Genomic DNA, 23,596 nt, shown 5'->3' on the forward strand with positions numbered 1-23,596 from the left:
CTTGTTGTATATAAATGTGTGCTTTCCCTTAATGGATCTACTTTTCTGTGGTGGCAAAAATCATCACTAGAAGTTAGATGCAGAAAAGAGATTTTAGGCCCCTTTCACCTGGAGTTGTTTGTAGTATTTATTTGCTCTCTGAAAATTTAAATCATTTCTTCTTCCCAGTTCTTTTGACAAACAATCTCTCTTTTCTTGGCTGAATTTTTGCTTTAGTGCCTCTACACTACTTAGGTAGGCAAATGTTTTGATCATCTGAAGTTTCTGAGTCTACAATGAAATTTGAGATGACATGAAATTTAAAGGAAAAATTCTCCTTGCTTCTCTGGGCTCTCATTTGACCAATGGCTTCTTGAATGTATGGGTAATGTTCCTTGGGGATGTATTCTGACCCATAGCAGTCCTTCTCCTGTGGGACACATGTTTGACAGTGGATATGGCAGGGGGCGGCTGAACGGTTTGAGAGTGAAAGCATAGTCTTACATGGCATAAAATCCCCATTCTGTTCCTGCTACAGGGAGCAGTCCTCAAAAGCAAGAACTTCATCAAACGAATACCCTTAAAATTTCCGGAAAAAACTTGGAAGCACCGGTTAGGACCTTAACTAAACCCTGTCAGCCCCACCGACGCCGCCAGATACATGGATTTTCAACTCCCCAGTCCATAGGTTTAGAAGGAGGGATGAGAGGTGCTGTGCGAGGCCATGCGCCTGCGCCTAAGGGCCCAAGGCTCCAGCTCGCACGTCGCTTCTGCTCGCACGTCGCTTCTTCCCGCGCACCCCTCCCCTCAGTGCGCAGGCGCAGAGGGCGGGCGGGCGCACGGGCGCGCGGAGCCGTGCGGGTAGTGAGCAGCGGGAGGGCATGGCGGCGGGCATGGCGGCCGGCACGCTCCGCGGCCTGGCTGTAGCCGGTGGAGGCGAGAGTAGCGAGAGCGAGGACGACGGCTGGGAGATTGGGTATCTCGATCGGGCAGCCCAGGTAGCAGAGGCGCCCTTGTCTTCACCGCGCCTGGATCGGCCTTCCATGGCCCTCTGAGGCCGGGCCTCGTGAAACCTCTTACTTCTTCGCCTGTTTCCCTAATTTGATTTTCCAGTGGATAAACAGTCTTTTGGACTTCAAACCAACCCGTAAAGTTTTCCTCCTGTTTCCGTAATGTGCTTTCCATCAACTGTGCTTCCTTAGGTTGTCGATGTTGCTCTTCACTTGGGTTTGGACCTGTATTACCTGGTCCCTTTAAACATAATTTTAGACATGAATTCTCTGTAAACTTTTTATGTCGCCCCCATTAGAAAAACAAAACAAACAAACAAAAAACCTAAAACCAAAAGTTATTTCCTGTTGCAGTGGAAATTAAAATATGTATAACAAGATTTTTTTTTTTAACTTTCTTTGTTTAGAAATTAAAAGGACCGTTACCCACTGAAGACAAGAATGAAACGTTTAAGAAGGCGTTGACCACAGGAGATATTTCACTGGTCGAGGAGCTCCTAAATTCTGGTGAGAGATGAGATAGTTTCAACCCAACGCAGTTGTCTAAGCTCACCACTGTTTCTTATTTTTAAAGGATTGAGTTGCTCTTCTAATGGTATCACAGTGAATGTTAATATATTGTGTCTTACATATCTTTCTTGACTCCGAGTTCTCTTTGCCTTTTCTTCTTCTATTCACAAATTTAGTATGTCACCCTGTTATATTCCATTGGTTCTTCCACTTCTTCAAGAGGCTTACTCAGACTAACCCTCCCCCATTCATAATTCTTACTTTCTTCAACATTTCCTTGATATTTTGTTATATCTTTTTCAAGAATTGATTCTAGTTATGTACATTTTAGTTATGTTCTTTCCTCGTGCTGCTTGTGTGTGCATGTATAAAAAGAGGCCTGAGGTAGAAATCAGAATATCTGGGTATCTGTTCCAGCTTTATTGCCTATTCAGTGTGCTTTCTTGGGAAAGTCATTTAAGTTTCCAGAGCGTCAATTTCTTTAGGCAAAACATAATTCTGGCCTGGGTCCCACAACCTTTTTTTCTGTGGATCAAATTATATATTATATATTTTTTAATTACCTTGACCGAGAAATGTGAGTTGTTGATAATAATGATTGAAATTATCCAAAAGAGTAACAGGCATTTACGATCTACTTGTAGATACAAAACATTCACACATGAAATAGTTAAATGAGATTGTATATAGAAAAATGTTTTTTTCTGCTAAACTAGAGATGCTTCATAGTTTAGTGGAAAATAAATCATTTTAGAAACAGTACAGTTCTGGGTTTGATTACTAGCCCTGTCACTTGATGGCTCTGTAATCTTGACCAATTTACCAAACCTTCCAGAGCTTCAATCCCCGCCCCCACTCCTCTTTAAATCAACATGCATTATATCAAAGGGATTTTTTTTTTGGAGAGGAAAAATTAAAGTGAGAGAATACATTAATAAAGGTCTTCGAACGTGTAGGCATTTTGTAAATATTAGCTGCTACAACAAAAGAAGAATCCGTGTGACTTTGTGGACAGTGGAACTTGAGTTTGTAATTGAAGAATGAAATTGGATAAGATTTGAATAATCGAAAGAGGCCTATTGCTGAATTTAAACACATGCAGAAGTGTGCATAGTGTTGGATGTGATGGAATAGGAAGAAATTTGTTTTTGAAAAGAGAACTTGCCTTAGGAGCAGTGGGACAAAGTGCAACAATGTGATGGGGGCTCCTGAAGGATTAGGACTTGAAAAGAGCCTACTGGTAAAGCAGAAGTTTAGTCAACCTTTTAAAATTGTTTAATTACAAAAATTTTAAAAGTTCATTTAAAAAAGACTAATAAATATATAGATATAAGTAGAAAGATACCTTTGTCCCCACTTTCACCCCCATTACCCCTGATGTCTTTTTTTCACAGGTAACTCCTGTTTTAGTGTTTTTGGTTTCCTTCCAGATGTCATTATTTAACACTTTTAAAAATATTTTTAATTTTTTGTTTCTCAAAATCATTATTGTGTTTGACACATATTTCTCTACCAGTTTAAAAGTTTAATAAATAACGAAAGCTCCCTTTGAGTCAGTCACTTTTGACAGTTCAAAGATGTCTCAGTTTTTGTTACTCTGTTATGTGTTAATATTTTTAGTTCTCTTTAAAGTATTAAATACAAATTGTTGTCTTTCAGATATTCTGAAAGGTATGGAGATGTCTCTCTCTTCCCCTGGAGAGTACCACTCTCCTGTAGTTGGTATTTATCTTTCCTATGCATATCTTTAGACTTTTACTCTCTATATACCCCAAAACAATATAGTGTTATTTTGAATTTTTTTGAGTTACATAAATATATTGTGTCAGTTCTCTTAAACTTACTGTTTTTACACTATGCCTAGATGTTTTTTTGAGTATGAGAGGTGATTTTTAAGAATTTTTATACTAACATGTCACATTTGCTTATCTTTTTCTTGACATTGTTTCCTTTTTACCTGTACTGTCATGGTTTGAACAGTAATGTCAGTAAGGAAACAATAATGAGAAAAAAGTCTTTTCTCTGATCTTATTCATATGCTTTCAGTTGCAGCAGCTTAAAGCGGAAAATTTGTTACACAGGTTGAGCCAGCAGTGTATCTATGTACTAAGATGATTTTATGTTGTTTTCTCTCAGTAATTATCATGCACCTTTATATCAATTAAAATTAGACAGTTAGGAATTGACATACATAATCTTTCAGCAGCTTAATGTCCCTGCAGAAAAAAGTGTGTTCTCCCCCAACCCAAGTTTGTGTTGCTTCAGTGATATGACCTTTATCTTTGTGAATTGGAACCCTTTATAGACTATAAAACACTGAATTAAAAGGAGTTAAAGGCAGGCCTATCTTAAGTGATTTTCACATACAGGTTCTCCTTCTTGGAAACAAAAGCCGTCTATTTTCTTAACATTAGCAATTATTAGGTCGAAGAGAGAGATTACCATTTAAATCTTGATCTCTTTATAGAAAAGGCTTTATATGAATTTAATAGGTTGTGTTCACTGCCTCATTTTATCCTTGCTCTCGTGTCACATCTATGCTCTTCCACAGCCCTCGATCCAAACCTAGATCAATTCAACCGTTTTTCTTTTTTATATGACCAAAGCTGTCGATGCTGTTGGAGAAAATTAGATGACTCCAAGGATTTGTACCATTAATGATTTGAGGATTTTAAGGTCAGCTGGTTCTCATCTGTCCTTAACTGTTAGCCCTTCCTGTCCCATTCTGAACAGTGGCTTTAAAACTATCCTCCTCAGGTCTGATATCTCATCTATGCCTCTCCTTATTTTACTACACTGCTTGCCATTCTTTTGTCTTAGGCAGAACCTGATGGTCCTTTTTGACTTGTTCTTTTCTTCCACTTTTCCTCCTCAAAGTACTTTTAAATTCTGATGATTCTGCCTTTGAAATGTTTTTATGTTCTATCCTTTTTCTCTCCACTGCCCTTGCTCTGATTTTTGCATAGGCTTCTAATCTCATAACTGGTCTCCCAGTCTCCTGTCCCACTCTCAACGGTGGTACCTTTGTTGTCTTTATAATACAAGTATAATGATATTGATGCCTGAATCACAAAGTACACTCTACATTTCTTAACACTGCTTTTATAATCTAACCCTAATCTATCTTTTTAGCCTTATGTTTGACCAGTCACCGATGGATAAGATTTGCATTGGGAAGGAAGTTAAGGGACTCTTAAGAATATATATACTGTTTGCCACCATAGAAATATATAATATTCTAATTAAACAGACATTTTATCTCTGTAATACCTTTTCCAACTCCCCTAGAGAGAAAACAGTAGCATGTAAAACCCGTTACAGAAATTTTATATATGAAAAACATTTATCAGATCAGGTCTCTTGGAACATAGTGCCTGCAGTAAAAATGAAGTCAGTTAATTTTCTTAAGTCTCGATGTAACAATTTGCTACTTTTCTGAAGCCATTATTACCAAGAAATTTTTTCCTGTTTTAAAGAACATGGTGATATCACAGTGCCCAGTACTTTTAAGTATATTAAGGTGACAATGATCTTTCTTTTTTATGTTTTGGTAGTGGAGACTTTTAAAAGCTTGTTTTTATTTTGACAGGCATTAGTGTAGATTCCAGCTTTCGGTATGGATGGACTCCCCTTATGTATGCTGCTAGCGTTTCCAATGTAGAACTGGTTCGGGTCCTTTTGGACAGAGGTGCTAATGCAAGCTTTGATAAAGGTAAGATGTTTTAAATATTTAACATATTGGAAAATTTACTTTGTATATTTCTCTGTTTAGAAGCCTAATTATATTCTGTTTAAAGTCAGTGGTATATACTTTCCATGCTATGTTTTCATATATTCACTTTAAAATCTTTGTCCTTGAAAGAAATGAGTAAGGATAAGATGTTTGATAATGTAACTGATTATGTTTACCGTGATTTTCTTGATTCCCAAGCAGCTATTATGCAAAGTGAAATAAAGCAGTTTTAAAAAATTCTTCCTATAGTTATATTAAGTAAATAACAGACAAAATCAAATTAGAAACCATAGAAATTTTGAAAAGCTCTTTCTAAAGAGGTAGATTCCATTCATATTATCTTTGTAACTGGTTGTGTTATTATGTATCTTAAGCTTCTATACTAGAGGATTTGGGTTATTTTTATAAAGGAAATATGCATTGAAAGAAAACATCAAAAAACTGACAGTTTTGTGGAAAATTATTTGAAAATCAGTCTTTGGAATTTAAAACTTAACTCTGAACTATATTACTTAAATTTGTTTCAAATATACTTTGTTAAATTTATATTTTTCTGTTATTAAATAATTTCTACTTAGTAGTGCTTTGAGTGCTTTTGAAAAATAAAGTATATGTGCACATCCAGCTTTATTATATTGAATTACTGATTACTTTTAACATGTTTCCAACAGGCAATTAAATTTATTTCATAATTCAGGTATAGATTTTATTTTAGAATTAATTTTCACATTAAGTTTATGCCTATATTAGATGTTTGTAAAACTATTTGTTTTTTCTCATTTAAATTCTCATGTTATCGACAGTTTTATGTTTAATCAGCTGCTGTTACAAATATTTTTGTTATGTCATTTTAAAATACCACCCAATGAAAGCTAAATTTAGTAATGAATTTTTTGAAAGTATATAAAATATTCTCAAACAACTAAGTTTCCTTTCTCTGCTTCTTGTAATCAGGGGACTATCTTAGAGTTAAAACATTTTATATTTTTCATAGACTGTTTACATAAATTCTTCTGTGCATCTAACAACAGCCTCATTGGGCAAAGAGGGCAGATATTAGCTTTCTATCTACAAATTAGGTCTCCTGAGATATTAAGATAGCACTGTAATCACAGTTTATTAGTGGCAAAACTGAGTCTAGACTCTGTATCTTGTCAGTATTGAACCACTAATGTAAACCATGGCTGCCTCTACCTATTTTGAATTTCCCAGTTCTTATTTAAGAAGTGTTTTTGTTTTTAATTTACCCTAATCTTTGCTAATGCTGTAGGAGCCAAGGGAAGAAGAGATTTTTAGTAAACTGGGTGAGCTCAGATAGGTAAGTAGAAAAGGACTGAAAAAAAAACCAATAGATGTAGCAGTTAAGTCATTTTCAGTAGGGTAGTTTGGGCATAAGCCAGGTTTCAGTGAATCGTCAAATGAATAAGGGGTAAAGAAGTGAAATCAAAGTATATCAATCATTGTTTTTCAGTCATGAGTTCAGCAAGGCAAATTTTAATCAACCAAAAAAGTGTTCAACTCTGGGCAGTATCTCTACACAGTGTCCATGCTCTTAACTATTTTCCTATTCTCTTGAAGAAATAAGAATAGGGAAAGGATATTAATAAACGAATTATAGATATAATTTGAAGATTAAGGCAGTTCATCTCTAATCTCATTTTTTGATGAAGGAAGACATTGTTATCTAGTAAGAGCAAGAGATTAGGGAATAGAATTTTAAGTGTACAGTAAATATGTAGAATCTTTTGAATGGTAAAAGGAGTCAGTTAGATGCACTTATTGATGTGGCAGGGGTTGGTTCTCATTTTTCTATTCACTCTAGATAAGCAAACTATTTTGATAACCGCATGTTCTGCTCGTGGCTCAGAAGAACAGATATTGAAGTGTGTAGAGCTACTGCTATCAAGAAATGCTGATCCAAATGTTGGTTGTAGGTAAGAGCTGTTTAGTAATGATGGATACTTTTATTTGATTATCAGACTGTTAAAATTTTGATAGCATGATTTTGAAAAATCATAAACAATGTGTATTTATTTACATGGCCATGTACTTGAAGGTCGTCCTAAGTTATGGTCCCAATTGTATATGATTATCAAAGCAGGGGCATACGATGAAGATCGTCTTTCAACTTCTGATTTTTAGAACAGTGGCTAAGAATTTGAAATGAAAAGGAAAGGAGGACAGTAAACTGTATCATTTCCTATAAAAAATATACTCAAAAGAATATGATTAAGCTATAATGGTAAAGCATCTTAAATTAGTGTTCTTAGTAAATAGTAAAAAAAAAAAAAAGTAAAAGTAAAATTTTTTTTTACTATTTCTACAAGGTGTTATAGATAACCAAGCCTTTACTCTCCCAATTGCTTACTGTCTTGTGAAAACACTGGAGAAATCAAGCAAGCCTGTGTCATAGGTTCTTGAATATTCTGCCTCACTAAACAATTTTACACAAATACTAAGATGTATATCCTAAGTAATATATCAAAATGTTTTCATTTTCCAAAGACTTTTCTGGTTAATTACATTATATCATATATGTAACAGTGCCTAGATGCATAGAAAATAAGTAGTAAATGTATCTTGCATCTTTTGAAATGTCAGTAATTTTTTTTCAATGAATCAGACTGCTTAAAATTTCTATCATTGACTTCCTTCTTTGGCTCCATTTTCCTGTTAAATCTCTTTCTGTTTCATTTATTCTTAAAATAGGAAGTAACCCATCCAACAGAAATATTCTAGCATGAATAGAATAATTATTCATAATTCATTAATTCAGATAATAATGATTTGGTGCCTACTGGATAGAAATAACTATGCTTGACTCTGTTTTTTTTTTCTGATTTAGTTTAGTTTATGTAACACCTGGAGAGCAGCTTTGGAAGGTACCGAACAGCTTTACATAATTCCCAGATCTTTCCTGAGATGGAAAAATTTTGATTTAGTACTGTGGTTCTGAAGCATGATCTGTTGTGTCTTCCAGTGAACATTTGGCAATGTCTGGAGACATTTTTGATTGTGACACCTGGGAGAAGCCACTAGCGTTCAGTGGGTAGAGGCTGGGCATGCTGCTCAACATCCTGTAGTACCTAGAACAGTCTCTCAAAACAGAATTACCCATCCCAGAATATCAGTCAGTAGTGTCAAGGTTGAGAAATTTTATGTGAGAAAAGTCAAGGCTTACTGAGTAGGTAATCAGTATTTAACAAAGAAAATTTATTGCAGGAAAAGAACTTTCTACAAATTTTTAGCAGATCAAATTCATAGGAACTTTTATTCTGCCATATATACTTTTGATTTGATTGTACCTTGGAATTGGGAGGTCCAGGACACCTAGCTGAAGTAAACTTCGATGGGTGCTATAATTTTCATTAGTATCTTTAGAAGTGGTTTATGATAAGATGTGCCCCTCTGGGTTCAATGGAAAGTTGGTTTTTGCTGGTGCTCTTCAAAAAAATTTTTTTTTACTATTTCTACAAGGTGTTATAGATAACCAAGCCTTTACTCTCCCAATTGCTTACTGTCTTGTAAAAACACTGGAGAAATCAAGCAAGCCTGTCATAGGTTCTAGAATATTCTGCCTCATTAAGAACTAGAAGGCATCGTAGATCCATAGGATAGATCTGAAAGAAACATCCCATTTGAACTAAAATGACAAGGTTAACATCTCAAACCAAAACTGTAAGGTAACCACACAATTTTAAGACAAATCCCTAAAGAAGCTGTTGAATTTGAAAGATCACAAAATTGCTCTGTGCTGAGCTAAAATAAATAAGAGAATTTTACAGCATAGTTGAAGGGCAATTTGCATCTAATTAACACGTAAGAAATACCTGAAAAACTGTTCAACTGCTTTTATGTTAATGCTCAAAGCATAAAGCTGTAAAATGATCGAATTGTGTTTTTTTGTAGAAAATGAGGATATTGGTAGACCTAAAAAGAGAAAAGGTCATGATGAATAGTACTTTCAGGCTGCAAATTTTATAAAATGGATGGCATTAGTGTGCATTTGGGGATAGCATGCTGGCAATGTAAAAGAAAAAATTTCAAGACACATGGAGTGTGTAATGAGATTGGACAGAATTTTATAGATAATTCATTAGCAGTGACAAAAAATTGTAACCTGTTAAAAGATTGGAAGTTTTAGTTTCTTTTACAAAGTGTCAGAAGATGCCAGGGATACATGAGAAAGCTGCTATTCAGATGTAAAGGAGAAAGCCGTATTTAGATGAATTTATTTTTAAGCTGTTGACATAGTCTCCTGCTGAGAAAAATTACCTCTCAAGAAAAAGAGCACAGGGAAAGACTTGGCCATAAAACTTATAAATGGCTAGTTTTTTGAAAGCTAGATGGTTGTATACTTGTCAGTTGCAAAGACAGTTGACCTGTAACTTTTTTTTTTAACTAAAATAATACCAGTAGTCTTATTTCAAGAAGTTAAAGTAATAGAAAAATCTTAGAGATCAACCTCTAAGGTAGAGACTGAAATCTCAGTTCCAATATATCAAATAATATGGAAGCTCTTCTATATTTTATGGACATAATTCAAAAGACATAGTCTTATTTTATATATAAAATGGAAAAAAGAAAAGGAGGGTTTTACTTTTATCAGAAGCAAGATTATTGTAGATTTTATAATGGAAGTGAATCACTTAAATGTACTACTTGGTTTTGTTTGCACTAAAAGTGAATAGGAGAATAAAAATTCAGAGGAAACTTGAATTTTATATACTTAGAGATTTGCTGAATGGTACTGAGGAAATTGTAGTTTAAATTTTTTTGTGTATAATTTACATACAGTGAAATATTCAGATATTCAGTTTACAGTTAGATAAGTTTTGACAGGTGCATACTTTTGTGTAACTTGTACCCAAGACAGAATATTTCCATCTTCCTGGAATGTTCCCTCATGCCCCTTCGCAGTGTTTTGGATCATATTTCTACTACTATAAATTAGCTTTTGCTATTTTAAAATGTTACATAAATAGAATTATATAATATTTTGTGTTGTCTCACTTCTTTTACTGAGGACAGTGTTTTAAAGATCTTATCCATGTTGTGTGTGTATCAGCAGTTTGTTACTTATATTGGTACTGTTCCATTGTATGTATATTACATAATACATTTAAGAGATACGAGGAAGTCTTATGGCCTCACAAAAAGAGCTGACCCACTAAAGCAGAAAGTTGATTGCCTTGGGAATTAAAAGATAAAACAGAATAATATGTGAAAGGCTATAAGATTGTTAGATTATTTCAGTATGCAAAATTGAAAGTACGTTAAAGCTCTATGCTAAGTCCGTGTGAGTGCTGACAACATAGTGCATGGTTCTCTGTCCCTAGCAGCTCCTGATATTAGGGCCAAGCACCTGTAGTCACTTCCTTGGCTTGGCTTCTTCAGTGATTTCATCTCCTTTCTTACACCTTCCCTAGATTCCTTATGTCTTTTCCTCCAAAGTTTTAATAGAACTATTACGTTCTGCTCATTCCTTTCTCTCCCTCTCCAAACCTCTTTTTTTTTTTCCTGTGTGCATGAAATGTTTTTATTGTAAAACAAATATGTAACATAAATTTGCCATTTTAACCATTATTAAGTGTACAATTTAGTGTATTCATGGACTGCCAACTTTTGTCCCAGGCGTCTGAGGCCTGCAGTCTTTGAGCAATGCCCACTTTTCTAGCTTGAGTTCCTAGTTAGGCTAAATAGAGATGAGCGCCTTGTGTCCTTCAGATAGCTATCACTATACGCTTCTTTGTTTTTATCTACTGAATTGTTTTTTGGGAAATCACATTTGGTGTTTATTGTTTGTTTTGCTTCATCAAGCCTTTTGTGTATGTGCGTTGAACATCAGTTTGCTCTTATATTATTTTCAGCTTTTAATTCTTTTGTCATTCTAGTTCATTATTATGATGAACATTTAATTATATTCAAATTTATTAGATGAAGATTATTTAAAAGAGCAACTCTCATCTGCTTTGAAGTTTTATGTTGCTCCTAAATTTTGTATGTCAGTAGACTTTCAAATCTGCTAATACCATTTGATCCCTAGGTGTCAGTGTTTTTTTGTAAAATTTTCTTAGTTTTTTCCAACATTTCTTTTTCATCTTGAAATGGCTTTTGGAAAAAAAATCAATTTAATGTGGCATCATTAACGTGGTATCCTGTATTGTCTCTCTCTGCCATGTCAAGCATCATTATGACAAGCATCTTCTAAATTTTGGATTAGTGCCTCAGTTCTGGAGGAGTCTCATTATTTTCTCTTCAAATATTATCTCTGTCCTTTCCTCTCTTTCTGGGTCTCTGATCCTTCTCACTATATTTTCAATGTTTTTCTTCTTTATTTTACATTTCTTTGTTTCACTGTTCCACATTCTGGGTAATAGTTTCTAATCTGCCTTTTAAGTCATTGAATCTCACTTTACTCACTTCTGATTTATTGTTAAACTCATCAGTTGAGTTCATAATTTCTGTTACTTTTTTCTAAAAATTCTGTTTGATTCTTTTTTAAATTGGCAGTGTTACTATTTATAGATCTTGTTCCCTGAAAATATTTTCAAGCTCTAAATTAAAACTTCTTTAATATGGTAAACATAAGTCTAGATATAACAGTTACAATATCTGAAATCTTCATGGTAAACATAAGTCTAGATATAACAGTTACAATATCTGAAATCTTCATGAGTTTGTTTCTGTTAACAGTAGTTTCTCATGTTTCTCATTCATGACTACGTGCTAGTTATTAAATTTTAAAATTTGTGGGAGTAGTCTACGGCCATGCCACCCTGAACGTGCCCGATCTCGTCTGATCTTGGAAACTAAGCAGGGTTGGGCCTGGTTAGTACTTGGATGGGAGACCACCTAGAAATACCAGGTGTTGTAAGTGTTTAAAAAAAAATGTAGGTATAATGTGAGGCCTAGGTTGATCCATCAGAAAGGATTTTGTGTATTTCTAAAAGGTGCCTAGTTCTCAACATAATCTAAGTTCGGAAATCAAAATTCCCCTGACCATCCTGGTGATACAAACCTAAAGAGCTAGTTTATTTCTGGTTCATCCTTACCCTGATGGTGTAGCCCTTAGAGTCCCAACTTAATGTGTTTTGAATATGGTTTAGTAAACTCTCCACTTTGTATAGGCCCAGAACTTTGAATTTTGTTCCTCTCAATGTTCAGTGCCATGAGAGCCACAGCTCCTTTTTCCCACTGATTTCCTCAGGACTGGCACATACCCTCAAGGCAAAAGCTACTGAGAATGCTGAGTTTTTTTAGCCGTTTGAGTTTTTGCATCTAGATTTTGGTACATTAGTTCCCCAAAATCTTAAGAGTTCTTCAGTTTTTAAGAAATAAGAAAAAAAATTTTTCATCTAGCTGTTTTAGATGCCTTCACAGTTTTAATGCAAATTATCTAGCTTGCCATTACTGGAAGTAGAAATCAGCATCGTCTAATTTTTTAAATTGTTTTTTACTTATATATATTGTTAGCTTTTAATTTTTTGTATTCCATGCAGCCTTTTTTCCATCTTATTGAAAAGAACATTGATTTAATATTAATGATCAGCTTTCTATATTAGTACATATAGATCTATCTTGTTCTTTTATTATTTTTTCTTAATTTTAAAAATTCTCTTTAACTTCCTGTGGGACTAATGATAAAAAACTGACAACTTGAAAGCCATTTTGAAATGAACACAAATCACATCTTTGTTTCTCTTGCTACTGGCAGTACTTAGCACAGTGTACTCTGTCTAGCAAATGCGGGAATTTCATACTGATTTATTTATTTAGGCCTTAGAATTTGTTTCCGGGGTGAGGTTTTTTATTTTGTTTTTAAATGAAACATTTATTGAATGTTTCCTGTGTACTGGTCACTGTGTTGTTAATTGCTCTTAAATGTGTTATCTAATAAAATCCTTACAACTCAGAAGTAGATGCTGTTATTTGTCCAGAACAGAAAATTGGCACTAATGTATTTAAGCCTTTGAATGTAGCAGAAGTTTGATAAGAGAATTTACAATAATTTAACCCAAATAGGATCTACCATTGGAATGTATTTATATTCCCCATCTTGTCTATATTTAGAATTATTCAACATAATCTGTTTAAACAGCATGTCTTTTCTAATTATTGCAAAACATGTTTGTGTTAAATCACCTTTTTATCTTTTTTTCCTCTTTAATATTTTGATTTCAAAAGTCCAGATTGCAAAGGGTAGTAGGTGAACAGAAAAATATTATCACTTTAATTCATCTTAATCATAATTAGCCTTGAAAACAAGACTTAATTGGAACTTAATTGGAACTTATCAGTCCTTTATTTCCTTTTGTATAATAATGCAGTAACAAATGATATTATAAATTGTTGAAGTCTAAAAGGTTGATATTAGATTATTAGATACATGATAGAATTTGAAACTCTCTTCAACCTAGCCTTAAATTTGGAGTTGACATTTTTATTGTTAGATTAATAACAAGCCTTTAAAAAGTACATATAATAAACATTTCTGTTTTTAGAGTTTTTTCCCCCAGTTTGCTGAAACATTTTCTTTCTATTTAGAAGACGGTTTTTCTGGCAGAAGAGTTTGTTATGTTCAGATTGCTCAGTCATGAGATAAAGATTTCGTAAAATGTTTCAGCATTTTAATTTCAATAGATGTTTTATTACCATTGATAAAACAGCACACATTAACTAATGTCCAAGCTTTTGACGTTAATCATTGTGTAATTGTTAACTTGTTGAATGTTATTGCCTGTTTTAATAAATAGAAAATACTCTGGGAAAAATGTGGCTTTCTTTCTCAGAATATAAATTTAGTTGTAAATGTCACTGAGGCATTTTGGTAGCTTAAAGTGTAATTTTGAATTACAGTGTTAACTTATTTTTTAGTTATAAGGAAATAAGTAACATCATTGCTGAAGTCACAAAAATATTTTCAGGAAGAGTTTTTTTAAGTAGCTAATTAAGAAAACATTACTAGAAATTATTATTTTGTGATTGTTTTCTTACTGTATTTTTTAAATAAATTGCTTGTCCATAGTCAATGCCTGTCTTTATCTATACATAGGAGCTGATCTTGGTAGCAGTTTTACATGTATGCAGATAATTCCAAATATCTTAGTGTTACCTTGCATATTTTGGACATAGCATTAATATTGCTATTCATATACCCGGAAATCTACTTGGTCCTTTTGAAAGCACAGAATAGAGAGGATACAGATGAAAAAAGCTAGTTGATGAAAGCCTGTAACACCAGTCTCTCAAAACACATGCAAGAAACCATGACTTAAAATTAAAAAAAAAAACAAAAAACAAAAAATCTACAGTCTGTATTCTGCCTTGACTTTGGTAAGTTCTATGCTGACTAAAGCTTCCACGAGAAAGAGACCCGTGCCATTTCTTCTATTTAATTGTGATCACATGGTCATATCTAACTTCAAGGGAGTGAGGAGGCGTAATCTTACTGTGTTCACAGAATGAGAATCAGCAACATTGGGTGGACATCCCTGATGATTTGCCACCTAAATGTATTTTCTTCATGGCCACGATTATTATATTTTCTTTTTACTGTATGCTTAAGGCAATAATTAATTTTGAATTTTGAACATAAATTTATACCAAGAAAAATTGGTATTTATATCAAACTTTTTCATTCACTTTTATGAATACTTTGTCCCTAATTTGTTCTTTCTTTGTAATGTCTCTTAGATTGACTGCAGTTTTGATGCTTATAATCCCACTTTAAGGGCTATTTCTATAGCCTCCTGATTGATATTTTAGACTGCAGTATGCATTTTAGTCAGCCCTGTATGCTGTTGCCTGTAGAATACACTTCTTTTTGTCTATTAGGAGAAATCCAAAACTCTCCAGAATTTGATCCCACCTTATTAACTAATCTCTTTTATTTCATTTATACAATTTCAGCACTGTTGCTCAGATACATGGTCATTCCTGCCTCTGTGTTTATGCTTTTGCTTTTCTTTGGTTTGGATTATCCTTTCTTTCCCTCAGTGTGTATTCAAATTATGCTTTTCAGGGCCAGATTAATACTCTGTTAAGCTTTCCCATGCAGTTACAGCCCATAAGAATGCTGTTGGTTTATAAGCTATTTGGGGTGGGGAATGAGGTTAGTTAGAACATTTTTAGCCATCTCATGTGTCGTTCTCTCATTGGTTTCATGTATGGAAGTCTTCATTTCACTCTGAGCTACTTGACTACGGTAGTAACATACATATTTTTTTATTCCTTCGTAATTCTTTTATATGATATTTATCAAGTTCTTATTAAATTTAATAGATTTGAAGTAGAATGATCATTTGTCTTTTATTTGCAAAACTTAAACATATAGTTTGTGAAGTAATTAATATCATAATCCATTTATGCCACAAAGTTTGAAGCATTACTTGGAGCCAAAAGATCTAGGTCCAAATACTATCTTGAGAACTTGTCCAAGTTAATAAAGCTATTAACTCTTTTTATAATCTGTGAAACTCAGTGTCCTTAGTGATTGATAGATGTGATACCTAGCTAGCCAGTAGGGTGGCTCTGAGAATTAAAACAAGATAAGGAATGTGAATGTACTTAACATGCTGCCATTTCATAGATTCTTATCAAATGTTACATTTAGTTAGTAATATTGTCTGTGCTGTGTTATGAGAGCCACAATTTCTGATTGATTTATGCAGCTAAACTAATAAGTATACTATTTTTCTTTAAACATTTATTTTAATAAAGTACACATAAATGCATATGTATTCTTATCTGTTGTTTTGACTGAACTTTAAAAATGATTATTTAACTATTTCAATATGCAAAAATATCCGGATTATCATTGCAGTCGGTCATGAGTAAATGAGAGTTGGGGAGGTAGAAAGAATGAATATAAACTACCCTTTCTAGTAGCTTAGCAAGAGAGAAGACTTATAGAAGACTCATTGTGTAAATGGGAGTGTCACATACATTATTGACTTAAACAGTTAGTTTTTCAAGTCTGTTCTAACTGCTGAAAGAATGAATTTTTTTTAAGTGAGACTGGAGTTTGCCTAACACTCCTTAAAAAGATTACTCAGGTAGTGAATATAATGGTTTCAATCCATCTTCAGAAGTCTCTCTTTGGACTTTGGTATCAACTAGGTTTATGTCATCTATATTTTCACACACACACACACAAACACACACACACATACACAAAATTGAAATAAAAACCAAACATATTTCATGTATTCTGACATTTTTTTCACATATTAGTATCTCTGAAATTATTGTACCTCCTAAAATTGATGGTGTCTTAGATCTAGTGAAATAGATTTGTTACTTACCTATTTTAGTAGTTTTGTCTTAATTTATACTTTTTATATTTAGGGATGTCTGGTAGTACTAGAAGTCCTGGGAGAAATGAGTAGTGTAAAAATAACATTTTAAGCTTTCTCTCATGATTTTATAGCTTTCAAAAATTTAATTTTTTCTTACATAAACATACTGTATTTTAGATTTTTCCCACCAGAATAGGTTGTTACTTTTTGTATATTAATGGTCTTGTGCTAAAGAATTTTAGAAGGATGATTGCTGATACAAATGAAGTATAAGAATGAAAAATTAATGTATCACTATACTACCTTACATACACATATAGATGATATTTTCCTAACAAGAAGCAGAGTGCTACAATTATATTTCCTTTTGGAAATTTTTCCCACATTCTAGTGTTATGGCAACAACCTCATGAATACCTATACAGTGGTCCCCCCTTATCCGTGGTTTCAATTTTCTCGGTTTCAGCTACCCAAGGTCAACCATGTATTGTCAGAAGGTAGCTGAACACTACATCACAATGCCTGTGCCATTCACTTCACTTTATCTGATCACGTAGGCATTGTATCATCTCACATCATTATAAGAATTAGGGTGAGTACAATACAATAAGATTTTGAGAGAGACCACATTCATGTAACTTTTATTATGGTATATTGTTTGTAATTGTTCTATTTTATAATTGTTGTTAATCTCTTACTATGCCTAATTTACAAATTAAACTATCGTAGATATATATGCCTAGGAAAAAAACGTGTATATAGGGTTCGATACTATTCGTGGTTTCAGGCATCCACTGGGGGTCTTAGAACATACCCTCCGCAGATACGGGAGGGCTGCTGTACAGAGAAGTGAATCCATTTTTGCTGGGAAAATTTAATATCTTCTATTGATATGTCTTTGTGGAACTGTGCAATAATTAGAATCTTTGTTTAGTTAAGAATTTACTGAATCTTAGTCTTGTCAAGATATTAGTTTTTAATATCCACTGGCACTTATTAAAGTCAATAAAGACAGTAAAAGTTAAGAAAAACCACACAAAACTTCTGCATATCAAAGCTATAATTCATATAGTCTAAGAAAAGCCACGTTTTGCCTAATTCTAATTTTGCTTTAAATGTGCTTTAAATAAAATAATAGTATGGTTAAAGGCCGCTTTGTATCTGTCCCAGTCATATTCCCTTTGCTTCTTTCTTTCCTAGAAGCAACCAGTCTTAAATTTGTATGTATTTTTTCTACCTAAGTTTGTGATTTTACACACACACACACACTCACACGCACACGCACACGCACACATACATGAAATCATCCACTCATCTGTCAACATTATGTAATATCATTTGGCATGTTTTTTAATTCTACTTTTTATCAAGATCTGATTTACAAACTGAAATGCACAGATCTTAAGTGTACAGTTTGAAATATGAGAAATAAATACACGCATGTAGCTCACATCCCTTTCAAAGTAGAGAACAGGTTTTTATTACTCTGGGAAGTTCCTTAGGTCCCTTCCAAGACAATCTCCTGAATCTTAGAGGCAACAACTCTTTTTTTTTTTCTTTTTTCTATTCTGGATTACTGTTCTGTTTAGTACTTCATACGTTATATACTTTTAATGTCTGAATTCTTTCACTCAGCATAGTGTTTTTAAGGTACATTCATGGTTTTGTATCAGTAGTTCATTTCTTTTTATTGCTGATAAATATTCCAGTGTTTGAATATGTCAGGGTTTTTTTTTTGTTTTTTTTTTTTTAATTCTCCTAGTTTTCTTTTTGTTTCTGCCTTCTAGCTTAATTCCAGTGTGGTATGAGAACTTGTTCTATATATTTCAGATCTTTGAAATATGATGAGACATTCTTTATGGCCTAGACATATGGTCGGTTTTCGTAAATGTTCCATGTACACAAGAAAATAATTTGGCAACAGTTGGATATAATGGTCTGTGTGTATTAATTAAGCCATATTTATTCTGTTCATATCTTCTAAATGACTGCTGATTTTTTTGCTTTGCTTGTCCTGTCAGTTACTGTGATTTGTGTTTTGGTCAACTTTTGCTTATATTTTAGGGCCACTATATGCCTGATGCAATGACTTTTTATTCCTATGAAATGTGAGTCTCTGTATTTTTAATAATAATTCTTCATTATAATACATTTGTCTAATATTAGAATGACTATATCAGCATTCCTTTATTTTTTTGATTCTATGGTAATCTTTTTTCATCCTTTTGCTTTCAGTCTTTTATATGTGCTTTTATTTAAAGTACGCAACATACAGCTCTTCTTTTTTAATCCAGATTGATTAACAATAGTTTTAATTGGACTGTTCAGTCCATTTGTACTTAGGGTGCATACTGATATATCTAGTTCATTTAGTTAGTGCTCTTTTTCCAAGATTATTTTTGTACTAGTCTTTTTATTCCATTTCCTGTCTTGCCAGTTATTCATTCTATTATTCTTTGAGTGATTAGAGATTATAACATGTATTCGTTGCTTATTAGAGTCTATTATAAATTAGTTCTTTTATCAATTCCTGGACAGTGGCAAGAATCTTAGAATATTTTAACTCCATTTGCCTGTCTCATCCTTGCCTTTGTCCTATTGTCATATTTTTCAAATCTATACATATTTTAAACATCGCAGTACATTATTGTCATTTTATTATTGCTATCAATTATGTTGTTATATAAGCTTTTATTTAGATTTACTCACATATTCATCTTTTTTGGTGTTCTTCAGTCCATCTTATATTTGCATGTTTCAATTAGGGATTGTTTTTCTTTTGAAACCTTTCTTTAGTTATTTGCTGTTGACAAAGTCTGTTTTTGTCTGAAAATCTTTTTATTTCACTTTAAGTCTGAAAGTTATTTTTATTGAGTATAAACTTCTAGGTTAGAAGTTACTTCCTTTTAGTATTTTTAAGCTATCATTTTATTGTTTCTTGGCCTCCATTGTTTCTCTTGCAAAGCCAGCTGTGAAGTCTTATTGTTGATCCTTTGAAGATGTTGTATTTTATCTTGTAGTTGTTTTTAAGATTTTCTATTTGTCTCTTGTTCTGGACAACTTTGCTATAATATCCCTAGGTATAATTTTCTCAGAATTTGTTCAGCTTTGGGTTCATAGAACTTCTCAAATTGGTTGTTTGATATTTTATGACTGTGGGAAATTTTTCAACTAGTTCGTCTTCAGATACTACTTTTGTCTCATTGTCTTGCTTCTCTCTAAGTGGGATTTAGACCATTACACCCCTATCACATGTATCTCTTCACACTCTTCTTTATTTTCTGTCCTTTTTCCCCTCTGTATTTCACCTGGGTCTTTTCTTCTGGCCTATCTTCCAGGTTACTAATCTTATTCTTTTGTAGCTAATCTGGTATTAAACCCATCTATTAACATCTTAATTTTAGTAATCCTGTTTTTCATTTCTAGAGTTTCTGATTGCCTTTCCCCCCCCACCCCCCCGCAAACTCTGTTCTCTAAATTTTGAAGTGTATTTCTGATAACATATATAGATCTGTTTTTATTTTCTCTTTCTCTTTTCTTTTGGTCACTTGATTTTGTCTCCTAGAATGCCTAGTAATTTTTATGGAATGATAAACATTTGTATAGGTTTGTTTGCTTCCAGAAGATACTTAATTTTCTTCTGAGTAGCAGTTAGAAACTTGATCTAATTAGGGATTATAACGGTTCAGGTGGTGTTTCAGGATTAGTATATTTTCCCAATAGGCCTTCAGTGGTCTCAACTCAAACTTGAAGTGTTTACCTGAGCCATTCTCTCTTTGAAGGTTGTCAGACAAACTAAAAAAGAAATAAATAATAAAGATTTTTCAAGATTCTTGGAGCCTGCAAACTTTGAACACAGCTAAGAAAAAAATAAATAAATAAATAACACAAATATTCCAAAGAAGAAAGAAAAGTTAAAAGTTCTTATAATAAAAGTACATTCTTGAGAACAGTCAGTCCTTCATTCTTAGCTGTAGGATTGTCCAGGACGGTTAGCAGTCAGATGTCAGGCAGTCATGATGATGGATGCCAGGTGGTATAGAGGATGGCCTCCAGGAGGTTTGGTCATGTCTGGTGGTCTGGATAATGGATGTCAGGTGGTTATCAGATGGCCTGAATATGTGATCTTCAGTGGGCAATTTAGAGGGTTATCTGGAGGTCCAGATGAATATCCAGGCATTGATGCAGGACTGGAAAATTCAAAAAAGTTTTAAGTTCTCAGGCTAGTTAGAGTAAGAGTGGAGACTTTCCTCATGCTTCAACCTTTATAATGTTAATTTTAGCAACTTGCTTAAAGTGACTGCATTTCACATATTCAAAAACTCTTTCCTTGGGGTCATGAATGCCAAAATTTGTCTCCTCATCTTTATGGAAGTACTATAAGCCCCTCTTAGTTTCTCTGCCTCTTAACACCTGGTTTGTAGCCTCCCTCCTCACAAGTATTTTGTATATCTTAGGAATCTGCAAATGCCTTGAAGCTAAAAGCCCAACAGAAGATTACCTCTCTGCCTTTCCTTTATTCCAGACTCTTAATTCCTGGAGTTCTTGGTTGGTAATCCTAACTTCCAGTTTTAGTGTCTCTAGCCCCATAAGAAGGTGTAGGGTACAGGCCACAGCTTTCTGCTTATACTACCCAGGAATTGGCAAATGTCTTAAGGGAACAAATGGCAGAGAATGTAGGACTCAGTTCAACAAATGTTTCTTTTCTCTCCAGGATCTTGGCTTCTCATGTTCTGGCTGCCTTGGTTTTTCTGCAGTGCCTTCAAACATATTTTATGTTTTATCAGCTTCGTTAGTACGAGAGTTGATCTACTAAAACTACTCTGATAGCTGGAAATGGACGACCAATTTACAACATTTTATCATTGTCAAAATCTCCTCTTTCATACTTTGCATTATTCTCCCATCTAAAAGCTGTTTTAAGGAGACTAAAAACAGTGGATAATACTGTACAGTAAACTGTACAGTAAAAATGTGACATGAAAACAAACCAACCACTTTACCCTTAGTACAGAGAAATGATAAATACATCATTATGAAGATATATTATTTTTCCATGTCAAATTGGGAGTTTTGTTTCTGCTTTTCTTATGCCATCTAGTGGAGGTTTTATTGAAACGAAATAACAGGAAGTGAGATGAATGATAGGCTGCGTATCATCTAAAAATAATTTTAATTATGGTAACAGTATACATAAGCTTTATGTTTTTTAACTAACTCTTGAGCATTAACAATTTTGAGGAAATTTGGTAGACGAAGAATGAAACAATATCACTAGTAAATTCAATTCAGCTGGGTTTTATTAAACAATATCTGCTAAGTACTGGAAGATACAAGGTAAAAGACCAAGTCTGCCTCAAGACTTTAGACATTTAAAACAGTAAGATTAGAGGTAGTAGTAGTTGTCTCTAGGAATAGTAATTAGGAGAATTTAACGGAAATGAATACGACAAATGTAAGAAGCTTCCTACAGGTTTATTTTTTGAACTGAGGTTTGAAGAGTGAATAGAATTTAGCCAACTTATGATGGTAGAGGAGACTGTTCAATGTAGGTGCATGTTCAGGTGGAGAAGGATGAGAGAGCATGTTTCATTTAGGCAATTATAAGTTATATAACCAGATCATATGATATTGGAGTAGAAAATGAGTGAGAATTCAGCAATGGCTAGATAATAACCTGTGTAATTTATGCTAAAAAATATTAATTTCATCCTGAAAGTTATTGAACAGTTTTAAGAATGGACATATTAGTATTTTATAAAGGTTATTCTAACAGCAGGATGAGGATGAATTGGAGCTAAGAGGTCCAGACAAGAGGCTGTTGTTCTAGCCAAAGCGATGAAATATGAATTCAAAATTTAAAACATCAAGTAATTTTGCCTGAATTTGAAGAGCATAAATTCCATTGTACCACAAGACAGTTTTCAAATTTTATTTAATTTTATTTAAAGTTCTGATCATAAAAGATTCCTGTTAAAAATTTTTTTAAATTGTGTAAGTTAGAAAGTAAAAAGTCTCCTGTTTTCTCTTCTTTACTTCTTATAGCAGGTTGTTATATATTTTTGCAGAACTTCTTCCATGTGTTAGCCTTTTTCTTTTGTGTTAAGTGGGTTTATATACTACATACTCTGTTACAATTGGCTTTTTTAACTAAACAGTGTTTCATGGACACTTACTTGTCAATATGTATAGATATAGTTCTCTCTTTATAATTGCTTCATAATCCACTGTATTGATGTGATATCATTATTTACGCTCAAATTTTATTGAAGAACATTTGGATTGATTTTAGGTTTTTAAAAGTATTACAAAAAATGCTACGGTGACTATCTGGCAACATAAGTAGGTTTTCTATAGAACATATTCTGTAAGTAGAGTTGCTAACACAAATAAATGTAATTTAGAATTGTGATAGGTGTTGCCAAAGTGTGTCTTCTGAAAAAGTTGAATTGCTTTTTACTACCTGCAGCAGTGTTTGAGAGAACTCACACAGTGATATCACTGGACATTTTTGATGTTCTGAATTTTCCATTCTGATTTGTAAATTATGATACCTCATTTTAGTTTCTGTGCTTTTCAATAATACTTAATTGATTAGTCTTTCACATTTTTGTTAGTAATTTATATTTATTTCTCTATTAATTGACTGTGACCTTTGCCATTTTTGTATTTGGTTGTCCGCTTGTTTCTTACTGATTTATAAGACCTTTTCAGATATTGGAACTTCTAGCTTTTTATTGTTTTATGTTTTGAAGATGCTGTTTCTAGTTTGTTTTTGTTTATGCTGTTTTTGTTGTTCAATTTTTATGTTGTGATTTTTATCTTTTTAAAAAAATTGTCAGAAAGCTTACTTCCCAAAAAAGTCTTGGGCTCAGAGTTTAACAGGTTACTTCTTTAAAACTTCCAAAAAATAGATTACATCATTATAATTTAAATAGATCCAGAGCATAATGAATGAGCAGAGCATAATGAATAATCAGCAAAATGAATGTTATCAGCAAATTAAATGAATAATATCCAGCAATTCAAATGAGATTCATGTTAACAATGAAAAATGATTCAAC

The 23,596-nt window shown here is 33.2% G+C and overlaps 1 protein-coding gene and 1 pseudogene across 2 annotated transcripts in view; both read left to right on the top strand.

The window, feature by feature from the left end:
• Positions 1-860: 860 nt before the first annotated feature.
• Positions 861-23,596, top strand: part of ASZ1 (ankyrin repeat, SAM and basic leucine zipper domain containing 1) — a 53,305-nt gene continuing 30,569 nt past the window's right edge. Inside the window, exons 1-4 of one of the 2 annotated variants that reach the window (XM_006910579.1) lie at positions 861-977; positions 1,397-1,496; positions 5,089-5,211; positions 7,055-7,166. In XM_006910579.1, coding sequence (XP_006910641.1) covers positions 861-977; positions 1,397-1,496; positions 5,089-5,211; positions 7,055-7,166 — 452 coding nt within the window. The remainder of the gene's footprint in view (positions 978-1,396; positions 1,497-5,088; positions 5,212-7,054; positions 7,167-23,596) is intronic. The other variant, XM_015588314.1, reaches the window with a different exon arrangement.
• LOC112478857 lies at positions 11,994-12,112 on the top strand (annotated as a pseudogene).

This window comes from Pteropus alecto, unplaced genomic scaffold (genome assembly GCF_000325575.1).
Source record: "Pteropus alecto unplaced genomic scaffold, ASM32557v1 scaffold22, whole genome shotgun sequence".
Lineage (NCBI taxonomy): Eukaryota > Metazoa > Chordata > Mammalia > Chiroptera > Pteropodidae > Pteropus > Pteropus alecto.